At 46.8% G+C, this 11,791-nt stretch overlaps 2 protein-coding genes across 10 annotated transcripts in view; one reads left to right on the plus strand and one right to left on the minus strand.

Annotated features, from left to right (window-relative positions):
* The window catches only part of Tbc1d14 (TBC1 domain family member 14), a 92,742-nt gene extending 87,128 nt beyond the window's left edge, over positions 1 to 5,614 (plus strand). For 6 of the 9 annotated variants that reach the window (XM_051200384.1, XM_051200390.1, XM_051200385.1 and 3 more), the window contains 2 exons: positions 1,614 to 1,872; positions 3,115 to 5,614. In XM_051200384.1, coding sequence (XP_051056341.1) covers positions 1,614 to 1,872; positions 3,115 to 3,180 — 325 coding nt within the window. In that variant the 3' untranslated portion in view covers positions 3,181 to 5,614. The remainder of the gene's footprint in view (positions 1 to 1,613; positions 1,873 to 3,114) is intronic. The other 3 variants (XR_007835518.1, XM_051200388.1, XM_051200389.1) reach the window with 1 other exon arrangement.
* Positions 5,615 to 9,449: 3,835 nt separating this feature from the next.
* Ccdc96 (coiled-coil domain containing 96) lies at positions 9,450 to 11,594 on the minus strand. The gene has a single exon (XM_051200369.1). The coding sequence runs from the start codon at positions 11,586 to 11,588 to the stop codon at positions 9,852 to 9,854; it is 1,737 nt and encodes a 578-aa protein (XP_051056326.1). The 5' UTR covers positions 11,589 to 11,594; the 3' UTR covers positions 9,450 to 9,851.
* Positions 11,595 to 11,791: the final 197 nt, after the last annotated feature.

An 11,791-nucleotide genomic window follows, 5' to 3' on the forward strand; every position in this document is an offset into this window, starting at 1 on the left:
GTTTGAGGCCATCCTTGTCTATTGTTTTCTTCTTAAAGATGCCAATGGGCTGGAGAGATTGCTCAATGGTTAAGAGCACACTCTACTTTTCCAGAGGACCCAAGTTTGGTTCCCAGCATCCACGTCAGGTGTTCACAACCACTTGTAACTCTAATTCTAAAGGGACCGTGATGCCTCTGGCTTCCACTCATGTGCACATACTCACACATACACACATATTTTAAAATATTAAAAATGTATCTTGGTAGAAAAAAGAAAAAGATGCCCGACCTGAGCTTTTTAGAATCAGAAGGGATTGGTATCACAGCCATCCTTCTAGAAACATGGCCTTGCTATTTATCCCTTTGCTATCTCATACCTGCCTAAAGAAGTTAATGGAGATCCACATGCAAATCTGAATTCAGTGGTTTTACGCTATGTGGGAAAAAGAAAAGAATCAAGTTTACGTCATGGCTTTGGAGTAAAAACATGGGGGATCTTTTTTGTTGATCTTGTTGGCCCCGTCAGTCTTTAAGGAGATGGGAGACATGGTTCCCATGTGTGTACTGGGGTTTGCGTGTGGGAGGTTGTGGGCTAGGTTTCTACGCTTTCATTTTTGTTGTTTTTATAGAGTGTTGCTCTATAACCCTGGTCTGAACTCATTGTCCCCCTGCCACAGCCTCCCCAGGACTGGAGTTACACATGTGCACTGCCATGCCCAGACTTGTCACTTTATAACACTAAACAGAGCTCTAGCTCTGAACCTGCATGGTGACATAGCCCCAATCCAGGTTAGAAGTGCTTGACCCCAGAGCACAGGCATTATTCCAGCATAGTTGTTAGGTAGTTTGTATGTGAGTGCCTGCACATGGACAAGCCAGAGGTCAGCTCCAGGGGTCATTCCTCAGAAACCATTCAGTTCATTTTTAAGGACAGGGCTTCTCATTGTCCTGGAGCTGTCAAGTAGGCTGGCCAGACTTCCCTGTGAGCCCCAAGGATTTGTCTTTGCTACCCAAACTCTGAGATTACAAGTGCATGCCATTGCACCTGGGTGCTTTGTGTCAAATTCAGCTCCTTACTTTACTACGGTGTTATTTCACCAGCTCTCAAATAGATTTTTAAGAGAATACCTTTCATCTGATGGTTTTATTATTGAAGTATAAGGTCGGTTTTTAATAATCTACAGTCAAGATTTATCAAGAAAGCCAGGCATAGTGGCATACACCTATATCCCTTCACTCAGAGGTTGTTATGAATTCCAAGCCAGCATAATCTCCTACATAACTAGATTCTGTCTCAAAAGCCAAACAATGACAACAGAAAAATTTACACCTTGCTGCATTGCTGACCCCCTGCAAGGAGAATAAGGAATAGTATACTCTCTCCTCTCTGTTCTCGTTCCCTGGCTGACTCCAAGCTCTACTAAGGTATGTGATTGCTAGACATCTGCTCCAAGTAGGAATTATCCAGTATCCGTGATCCAGAAGTTGTGTAGTGCTGTTTTGTGTGAAATGTAAATTGGCCTTCAGGGTGAATGCAGGCCAGTGTTGTCCACAGTGTGTAAAAGTCAGGGACCCAGGGTGTTGTGCATGCCTTATGCCATTCCAAACTTAAAAGTTCTATCTCTCCCCCAGGATCTTCACCTTGTACAGTAAGTCCCTGCCCTTGGACCTTGCCTGCCGCATCTGGGATGTGTTCTGTCGAGATGGGGAGGAATTTCTCTTCCGCACAGCTCTGGGCATCCTGAAGCTATTTGAGGATATCCTGACGAGGATGGACTTCATCCACAGTGCCCAGTTTCTGACGAGGCTGCCTGAGGACCTGCCAGCAGATGAGGTGTTTGCAGCCATCTCCACAGTCCAGATGCAGAGCCGGAACAAGAAATGGGCACAGGTAAGCGGGTATGTGGCACAGCTGTGAGACTGAAGCAATGTGCTGCTCAATGGGCCTTTTAAAAAGAGGGCTGTCTTTGGAAATGGTGCCCAGACTGAAGGTATATGGCCTGGCTCATGTCTGGGTTTCAGATAGCTGGAGGAATGTGTGTAGGAAGACCCCCCCCCCCCATTCTGTATTGTCAGCACTTCCAGGTCACCTCTGTAGGACTCCACCAGAAAAGTCCCCTCCTCCCTAACCTGTTTTCTTTTTTAATTGTTATTATTTTATTGCTTTCCGTGTGTAAGACTATATGAGAGAGGGGCAGTGCATGTGCCACAGTGAGAGTATGTAGGTCAGCAGACAACTCATGGAAATTGATTCTCTTCTCCTACTTTGCGAGTCCCAGCACTGAATGCAGATCTTTGGGCTTGGTGGCAATTACTTTTACCCACTGGAGCTGTCTCAACAACCTGAGTCATTGCTTGAGGTGATGGCTTGGTGCGGTTGACTTGCATGCTTTATGTGGGTGAATTGCCTATGAATTATAGTTCAGCAAAGCAATTAAAAAGGTATACTCAGTTCACATGAGAACAGAACTGACTGTGCTGTCATCAGGGTTCCGGAGGCAGAAAGAGGGCCTTTTTTTTTTTTTTTTTTTTTTTTTTTTTTTTGACTAATAAACAAAGAAAAGTATGAATAGAAACATGGACCTAGTTCTAAAGTTACTGAAAATTTCAAGATGGTGGCAACATCGTGAAGCTAAGGAGAGTCCCTTTGAAATCTGGGTGGGGCCTGTGTGAAGGTTTTTGGAATCTGCCAGACCATTGCTTATAGTGGCTTTTGATGGTGGCAGTCTGGCCTCATAGAGTGCTTTGCTTGGCATGCAGCAGGTGTTCTGGAATGTAGCCTTTGGTTGTTATTACTGCCTCCTAAAGGTAGGATGCTCCTTAAAGTGTCAACCAAGAGCTGGGAGAGCACAGAACAGTCACTTCACAACCTTGTCACAACTCTGTCTGGCCAACTTCCTGATGAAAGGGACTGGCTATATCAGCACCATGGGAGAGGGGAGCTTGTTAGTGCCCTGGGGGAACCCTGGGCCTCAGTGCTATATTCAGGGGCTAGCCAGTAGCTCAGAGGACAGGCATGTACTGGGGTGGGATAGGTGTGTTAGATGCATGCTGCTTTTCTACTGTTTTTGTGAGATTCTGAGGTCAGTGAGGCCTGTGGGGCTAACCATAGCTGTCTTCTCTGTGATTCTAGGTGCTGTCTGCGCTACAGAAAGACAGCAGGGAAATGGAAAAAGGAAGCCCATCCCTCAGACACTGAGGCTCGGGGTAACGCCCACTTGGCACTGAAGCACAGCTCCACACGTCACCTGTGTGCTTTCAGACTGAAGCCTGAGAAGAACAGGGGCTCTTTCCATGTTGGATTTCTAATGCTGAAGTTGGCCTTAAAACAAAATAGCTCTTAAAGAATTACATCCAGGCTTAGCCTTAAGCAGCTCAGTGGACCCATGCGCTGGCATTGGTCATGGCTAGTCACTGCATTTTCCACATGGGCTCGAGAAAAGGCAGGCTGTCTCCTTGCTCCTTTATTCCAGCAGCAGTTAATTAAATTATGATGCCAATATGCCAACTACTGGAAGGTACATTACAATCTTTCTTAGCCAAGATGCATGAGAAATATTATTAGGAGACCTCAGAGATGTTATTGGTTCATATGTTGGATAAGAAAGGAATTATTTAGTTACTGAGATGAAGGGTATGTTTTAAATCACCCTACTAAGGAAGGTGTAAGGAAGATAGAGCCTGTAGAGTAGTTGCTGGTGAATGTTCTTAGGCTCCTGAAAATTCACTTAACTTCTGTATTGACACTTGACCCTGTTGCCTTGGCACATGACAGCAGGAAGGCTGAGAGTTCACATTAGGACCCCACTCTCTAAAGTAGCTCTCATTGCATCTTGGGAACCATGGTGGTTGGAGCAGGGGAGCCACATGCTGAGAAGGGATAGAGATGGGCTCTGTAAAGAAAGGGGTGGGAAGAGACTGCAAAATTTACTCTTCTCTTACCTGCTTGCTTCTGAGCAGCTGGGCGTGGCAGCCTCTGAAAACACTATTATGTGGGAGCCGGTTTCCTTGCTTTAGTTGAATGTCCCTTTTGGCCTTTGTCACCCTAGTAGCTGGACCTCTTCTAAGTGCCAGTGATTCTCTCCCGCCCCCGTCTGGCTTTATAAAATAAGCTTCACACACTGCTGTGAGCACCAAGGAGTAAGGCAGTCTTCCAGATTCTCAGTGTCCTCAGCCCTTCTCCATTCCAGCTGGTTTCTCAAGCTCAGTGGTGAGATTCTTACTGTTGTACCTTTTCCTTGACTTGGGAACTTTGTATAAGTAATTTGATTATCCAAATTCACAGAAATGAGTAGTTTTTACATAGAATAATACAAAGGACATCCAGTAGCTGTGGAAATTGATTACCTCCTGATAATCCACTGGCATTCTTGTTCCTGGGGGTACAGGTAAGCCAGGGTTGAGAACATTTTTCAGCAAATGCCTGCGTGATCTGTAGTTCACAGCCCACTGCAACCAAACCTGCTACCCCCAGAAATCATCCTCTCCATTGTTGTAGTTTCTGACAGCCACTGGGGAGCCCTTGACTGACTACGGCATGTGGCATGGGGTCAGCCTCATGACAGTGTGTTTGCATGGGTTCCCTTCATCTGTGTGCTTGTTGGCGATAGTCCAGTGCATCAGCAGGCTGTCATATTCATGCCATTCACCATTCTGCCACTCTTCTTTTTTCCTGGAGTCTCATTGTAATCCCATGGCTTCTCCCGGGAGGCTGCAGAGCACCCTCCAAATAGCTCTCTGCCTTAGTGTGAAAGGCTGATGTCTGACCTCTTGGAGGAGGATGTCTTTTCACCAGCCATCCAATGGCCTCCAGATCCAGCCATTCTTGACATCAGATGCTGAATGTAGCCCAGGGCCAGCCGGCCTGTGAGAAGCGGACTACCCGATCCTGTCTGCTGTCGTTCTTGCAGATGTACTTAGTTTTATTCCATGACATGGGCATCTGTTCTCTCAAGATGTATATATTTTCTTACTGTACATAAAGACATTCCTTAAGTCATACAGAAAGTTTGTGACAAGGGGACTTGGGCATCTTGTTGTGAATGCCATTGTGGAATTCTCTGTGTGTTCACAACCCAGCTCTTAACTTTTCTTGTTCGACATAATCTGTGGGCATGCATGAAGTTCTCAAACAAGACTCCATGCCAGCCGAGCACTGACTGATCTCCAAACAGGGTTTTCATAGCCTGTTTGTGTGAGCCTGATGTGCCCTCCTTAGAGCCTATGTAGTTCCAAGTTCCTCTACTCTGAGGGCATCTCTCATACTCCTTGCTGTTTGGGCAAACTGGAAACAGACCCTGCAGAAGTCTGCACCTCCCACCTCAATTGTAGTTGACTTTCAGTCCCAAACTTGAGGGTGCTGGGCAGCTCTCACTCTAGAGGGAGCTTGCAGAGAGGCTTCCTGTCACCTTGGGAGCAGTGCTCACTTCAAAGCTACTTCTAATTGTTCAGTTTGTGACTATTTTTAAACAGTTTGCCAATAGGAAACTCCTGATAACACTTGCTACATATCATGTTTTAATTGCTTGTACAGTTAACCTTTAATTTTATTTAGTAAAGTGTATCAAACTAGGACTTTTTGAATTGTAAATATGTGGTTTTGTTAAAATAAAGTCATGTAAAATTGTTACTTATGTTCATTGTTACTTTGGTGTAAAGCTGACATTCTTGCTTTGAAGTGTAGCAGAAAGTATTTTAACTCAGGACTTGGAAGACACAAAGCAGGGCAGTTACTTTTTCCTCAGAGGGTTCCAGAGTTCAGATGTCCTCTTCCAGTTGCTGGGGTTCCCAGCTGTGTGTGCTGCATGCGTTTCCCTGAAGCCTGTTGCCTTGACCTCCCCCATGAGAGCAGACAACCACATTTGTTTACTCTGTGCTAGCTGCTGAGCCATGCAAGGCTCTTCATACTCTGGAGCTTTCCTAGAGCCTATAAACCTGAGGGCCCAGGGGGTGAGCTCCTTCCTGTGAGTCACTAAGGAAAAGTGACTGTGTGTAGTAGGGTCCCCAAGCTACTTGGACCAGACAGGACAAATGCTTGTGTATGTCACTCCCCATTCGGTCCCCCACTGCTGTCACCGCCACCCAAGACTGCCGGGAGATTTGATTGCCCAATGTGTTATAGTCTCCAGCAGGACTTGCCTTCCCATCTAAACCAATGGCTTCGTTCTCTGAACCATTGTTTTTTGCAGGCGGTGAGGTGATAGACTCGGTTGCTGAGGTGTGGCTGCCTGCTCCAGCAACACCAGGCTGTGGATCAAGTGTTATACATGGATTACTAATCTCCACAGCAACCCCGTGTAAGAGACTCATTGTTCCCATTCCAAGAAAATGCTTGCTGCAGCTCCTGGGGCAGATGCACAGCTGGTATCCATGCTGGCTCCTGCATGACTCTTGGAGAGATCATGCTTGCTTTGGACCTTTAGCAACCCAAACACAGGGCTGGTTGTGACCTAGATTCCTCATTCCTTTCAGTACTTCCAGTATGCATTGCAGGATGCCTTCAATGTGGGCCAGCAGTTAAAGCCTGCCCATTATGAGCATGTCTGAAGAGGGGAGGGACTGTTGTGCTCACGTCTAGCAGCAGGAGGAAAGTGACATTGCTGAACCTTGAGCAGAGCTTTCAGGTGGACAGGAGCAAGGGCCTGCCCAGCAGAGGGCAGCCTTAGAGCCCAAGATTACTTGTTAAAGGGGACCTCATCAAGACCTGGGAGTGTTTGCACTTGAGTGGAAACGAGTAGGTATGCTTTGTGTGGGACTAAATATGCTATGAAATACTTGATGTTATTCAGGCTTGCTGAGTAACATGGGACATGGCCATGACATAGTGTGTATGTATCTCTTCTGTCAGCAAACACCCACTGCTAGCTCATTCTGGAATGATGTGTTGCTCTTCTTCCCCCAGGATTCCTGTTTTGTATGGCATGAGGGAACCACCTTCTCTTCAAATACCTTCTTGATCCTGTTCTAGAGTTTCAGTAAATACTACTACTAACCAGGAATAAACCCAGACTGCAGATAGCTTGGCTAGATAGAGGGCAGGACCAGGATCTTCAACTTGAATCTCAGTCAGTGATCTTGGGGAATTCACTGAAGTTCTCCAACCCTTTTTTTTTTTTTTTTTTTTCTCTCCCCTTGTAACTAAAGGTTGAGGGACTTAGCTCCTTTCCATAGGTTTAGTTTATGGAGTATTAATAAATGAGAGACTGAACTGCCTCTTAACCCATGAACATTCTCCAGGCAGCTAGATTTGTGCCTTTAGCCTATAAACTTTTAGTGCCATATGTGAGAGAGGGAGGGAGGGGAGAAAGAGGGAGGGAAAAATAAGGTCTTATTTTGTAGCTCATGTTGCTGGAATTATAGGCATATACCGAGCCCTGCTTAAACTGCTATGTGTCTGTACATTTTTCAGTTTAGTACTGGGGAACCAACTCAAGGCCTTACTCACGCTAGACTAATACTCTACCCCTGAACTATATCTTCAGGACTTTTATTATCTTCTGCTTGTGAATTTATGGATTTAAAAATGTTCCCTTGATTATTTGTGTATGTATTATAAATATCACAAATGTATATACATGTATAAGATGAGGATAAGGAGAAGCACAAAGGGAAGATTCCTCCTAATTTCATCATCCAAAGGAAGGCACTCTTTTTTTTTCAAATGCTTCTTGTGAATCAGTACAGTGAGGCTCAGACATGTGTCCATTCAGGTCAGCAGGATCACAGTTTGGGCATTCCCATGTCTTTTATGTATACTTGTATTTCTCCTTGACTGTATTTGAACAAAATGTTAAAGTTGAAATTGGTAATACTAGCTAGCATTTGGGATGACCCCAATTTGAGGCCAGTTGGCCTATATAGTGAGACGCTATCTAAAGCTTTTAAAAAATGAGGGAGTGTAATTTTACTGAACAGGGGTGGTGGTGGGAGGCAGAGGCAGAGGTAGACACAGAAAGATTTCAGAGTCTCAGGTCAACCTGGTCTACAGAGCTAGTTCCAGAATAGCCAGAGCTACACAGAGAAACCTGTCTTGAAAAACCAAAGCAAATAAATTAGTGCAATTTTATTAAAATATGCACATATTTTGTCATTGATTGTTTAAGTAAAAATAAGGGTATTTTGAAGGGAGGTGGACTGGTCACCACACAGCTCATGTGCTCCAAGGTGCTTTCCTTTCATGGTATCTGTGTCACTTGCACTCTGGAACCTTCTGAGGTTAAATACATGAGCAGTAATTAGCTGGAAGGCATTGACTCTGCTACTTTATGGACAGTTAACTCATACCAGTGTCAAAATCCTAAATTATTATCTGCAGGTGAACTTACACAAACCTGTTTCTACTTACATATTTTAACAATCTTAATTGTAGCATGTCCAATATGTTAGGCTGTCCCCTGAGTAGGTGGCTGTATTACAGACCCTCCATACTGAAAGGAACCCTTCTCATGCATATCCATTAGACAGAATGTGTTCAGTGTCTACATTTTTTTGCAGGCCCTTAACTACTTGATGGAATTTCATGATCAAGCACTCATCATGAATCTAATTAGAACCACATGGGGAGGTAATCAAAAATGAAGGATGTCTTATAATTAGTTTTAATCCCTCCAGCATGAGGTGTTGTGATTGAGGACTCTTGTGACTTACCATATAATAGGATACATTAGCAACTTAGGGCATACTAACCTTAGTGCCCTGCATGACCCCCTGCTCACCTTGTTCAAGGTTCATGGGAGCATTCAGTTGGTTAGCTGATGGGGAGATACCAGGTGAATGAATCAAAACACTGAAGAACACCATTACAATGAAAAACCTCTTGTCACTTCTAGTAACACTGCCAGTTTCACTTGGGAGCCACAAAGATGACATTTCCAGTTACAGTAATTTACTGCTTCACTATGGTCTTGATGGACAGAGGAGAGGGAAAACCCCAAACTGTAGCAACTGGGGGTGGGGGGTGGGATGGGAGAAATCAGTTTTTGAGCTATCCTCAGTAATGCATTTGAATGGTCTTATGTAAAGTGTGTTCAAGCCATGGAAGTTAGAAAGGGATTTTAACTTTCATTGACTTCAAAGCCAATATACTTTAGCAAACAAAATTGTGTCTAATCTAAGGAAGCAGGGTTATTAGTGCCAACAGCCAGATTGCTGATGCAAGTTATGGCTCAGAAGGTAAGAGTGAGAGCATGAGGATCTGTGTTCAAATCCCCAGCACCCACATTTAAAAAAAAAAAAAAAAGCCACACTTGGCTTTGCATGCCTATAGCCGCAGTGTTGTGCAACAGACAGGCAGATCCTAAGATTGTCATGTTGGCTGGGCAGTATCGCCCAAACTGCAAGCTCTTGGTTGAGTAAAGACCCTGTTTCAAAAGGTGAAGAGCAGGAGATGCCAGTATGTTCCTCTGGCCTCCATTACCCCCCCCCCCACACACACAGAGATAAGAATTTGGGAGCTGATTGAGACAGTGATTCAAGACTATACAGTTTAATCAGCACAAAGATGACTGAGTGATCAGACCAGTGCACAGGGATATTCTGTACCTTGGCTACTGGATGAACCTTTAAACCATCCTTACAAATAGACAAGGAACAGTCAGAACACTCCTCTAGACTAAGGGACTGCCTGGCCAGGAAGGCTTTTCATCATTCGTAAGTTTAACCACCCCACCGGCTCTCTCTCTCTCTCTAGATATATTTTACTTAACCTCATGTAGAGCTACGGCAACAGGTGTGTTATGGAGGAATTTTGAAATGACAAAAATAAAGTTGCACCCCAAGTGACATAGAGTGACAATGGGAGGGCAGAAGAGTGTGGGGGGGACAAAGTTTCTAGACCTTTGGAGGTTTTGCCAACTGTCTTGTCAAGGACTGTCAAGAGGGAAGGAACGTTTTGGCTTCCCTGATCTTTTGCTTCACCCCTTTGCAGGACAAGGTGAGTCCCGCGTGGTGGCGCTTCAGGGATTCCAGACGCTTGTTGAGAAATTCTGTCTTCTCCACCTTTTCTTCTAAGTCTCTGAGGAGTGATTCCTTACCCAGAAGCCCACATTTCTGATTCAGTTTGATGTTGTCAATTCGCAGGTTGTCTCGGGCTTGCTTCGTCTTTGTCAATAGGTCTCTTCCCAGGGCCACCTGGGTCTCGATTTCCAAAAGCTGTGCCTTTTTGCATGAGTTCTCCATGTCTATGAAAGACAACTTTTCCTTCACGTGGGTTATAATCTGCACGTTGCTGGTCACCTTAGTGCGCAGTTTTAGAAGTTCCTCGTTTCGTTCCTCGACTTTCTCGTTGAAGGTCTGGTTTTCAATTTTGAGCTGTTCAAAGTCGATGAGGAGCAGCCCCTCAGCCAAGTCCTCCTGGGCCTTCATCCTAGTTTCAAAGTGTACCAGGCTCTGCTTCAGCTGCACATTCTCCAGACGCAACGCGCTCATCTCCTTCTCCTTTTTATCCTCCAGTGCCTGGATCTGTTCCACTTCTCTCAGAGCTGCTTGGCGCCCACCGCGCATGCGGCAGCTGCCCATCACCTGCATCACCACCTGCTTCTTGAGGGCCTGGAAGCGCCGCCACTCTTTCTCCACCTTGGCCTGCTTCTCCTGGCACTGATGCTTCATCTCACGCACCTCCTGGCGGTACCACTCGAGGTCGTCCGCCTCTTGTTTTTTCAGTTCCTCCAGCATGGCCAGATAGCGCAAGTATGTTTGCTCTTTTTCGGGAGAATCTAGTTCAGCACTCTTGTCCGCGGGTTCAGCTGCTTCCACGCCCTTTTTGCGGAGCGTCTCGGAGATCTTCTGCTGTAGGTACACATTGTAGCGCTGGTACCGGTTCCGCTCCACCAGCAGGGTGTGGTACTGGTCCACCAGCTCACCACGCAGCTGCTGCTCTTGCAGCTTCCGAACATCCGCAGACCACTCAAAGTCTTCGAAGTCATCGTCCTCCTCCTCTTCCTCCTCCTCTCCAGGGTGAAGATGCTCTTCTTTGCTTTTCTTGCGTCGACCTGTCCCCTCGATCTCCTCGCTATCTCTCTTCTCCGACTCCTTCGCTTTCTCTTTCTCAGGCCGTGGGGCTGGAGCAGCCGCCTCCTCGACGATAGTGGTCAACGGCAGGGAGGGCCGGAACCGTGACTCCTTGCTCTTCACCCTCTTCACCCTGTCCTGCTTCTCCAGCCGGTCGGGTTCCTCGTCCTCGTCTTCATCGTCGTCTTCGTCCTCGTCCTCGTCCAGCTTCTGGAACTCCCGCTTGGTCTCGGGCTGCGGCTCTGACAGACTCTCTGGCTCTTGGGACACGGCCTCGCTCGCGGCCTGTACTGTCCCGCCCGCAGCCGCGGCGGCCTCCAGATTTTCCGGGACCTCGACATGCGCGTAATCACTGCCCTCCGAAGCCTCTGCTTTGGGTTCGTCCGCAACCGGCTGGGTCTCCGGCTCCGACTCCGGCTCCGGCTCCTGCTCAGACTCCGACTCAGACTCCGACTCCGTCTCCAGCTCTGGCCCCGGCTGCGGCTCCGCAGGATCTCCCGGGGTCTGAGGTTCGGAGCTGACCCTGACCTCAGTCGGCTGTCTGGTCACGGATTCCTCTGCTTTTCCTTCGCCCTCGGTATCCCGTTCGTGGCTGTCCATGCTCGACCCGCTGCCGCCTGCTGTTAGGTTTCCCGGGGCAACCAGGGCGCGCGCGGTGGGCCCCACGATTGGTCGTCCGCCTTCCTTTTCTCTCCGCCTCTCAGCAATATTAAGCCAATAAAGGGCAACGAACAGGTGAATGTAGGCGCTGATTGGACAGTGGCTCTTGAGAGGTGTGGCGCACACGACCGGCTTCCGGTCTA

The sequence above is a fragment of the Phodopus roborovskii genome, unplaced genomic scaffold (genome assembly GCF_943737965.1).
Source record: "Phodopus roborovskii unplaced genomic scaffold, PHOROB, whole genome shotgun sequence".
In the NCBI taxonomy this organism is placed as follows: Eukaryota; Metazoa; Chordata; class Mammalia; order Rodentia; family Cricetidae; genus Phodopus; species Phodopus roborovskii.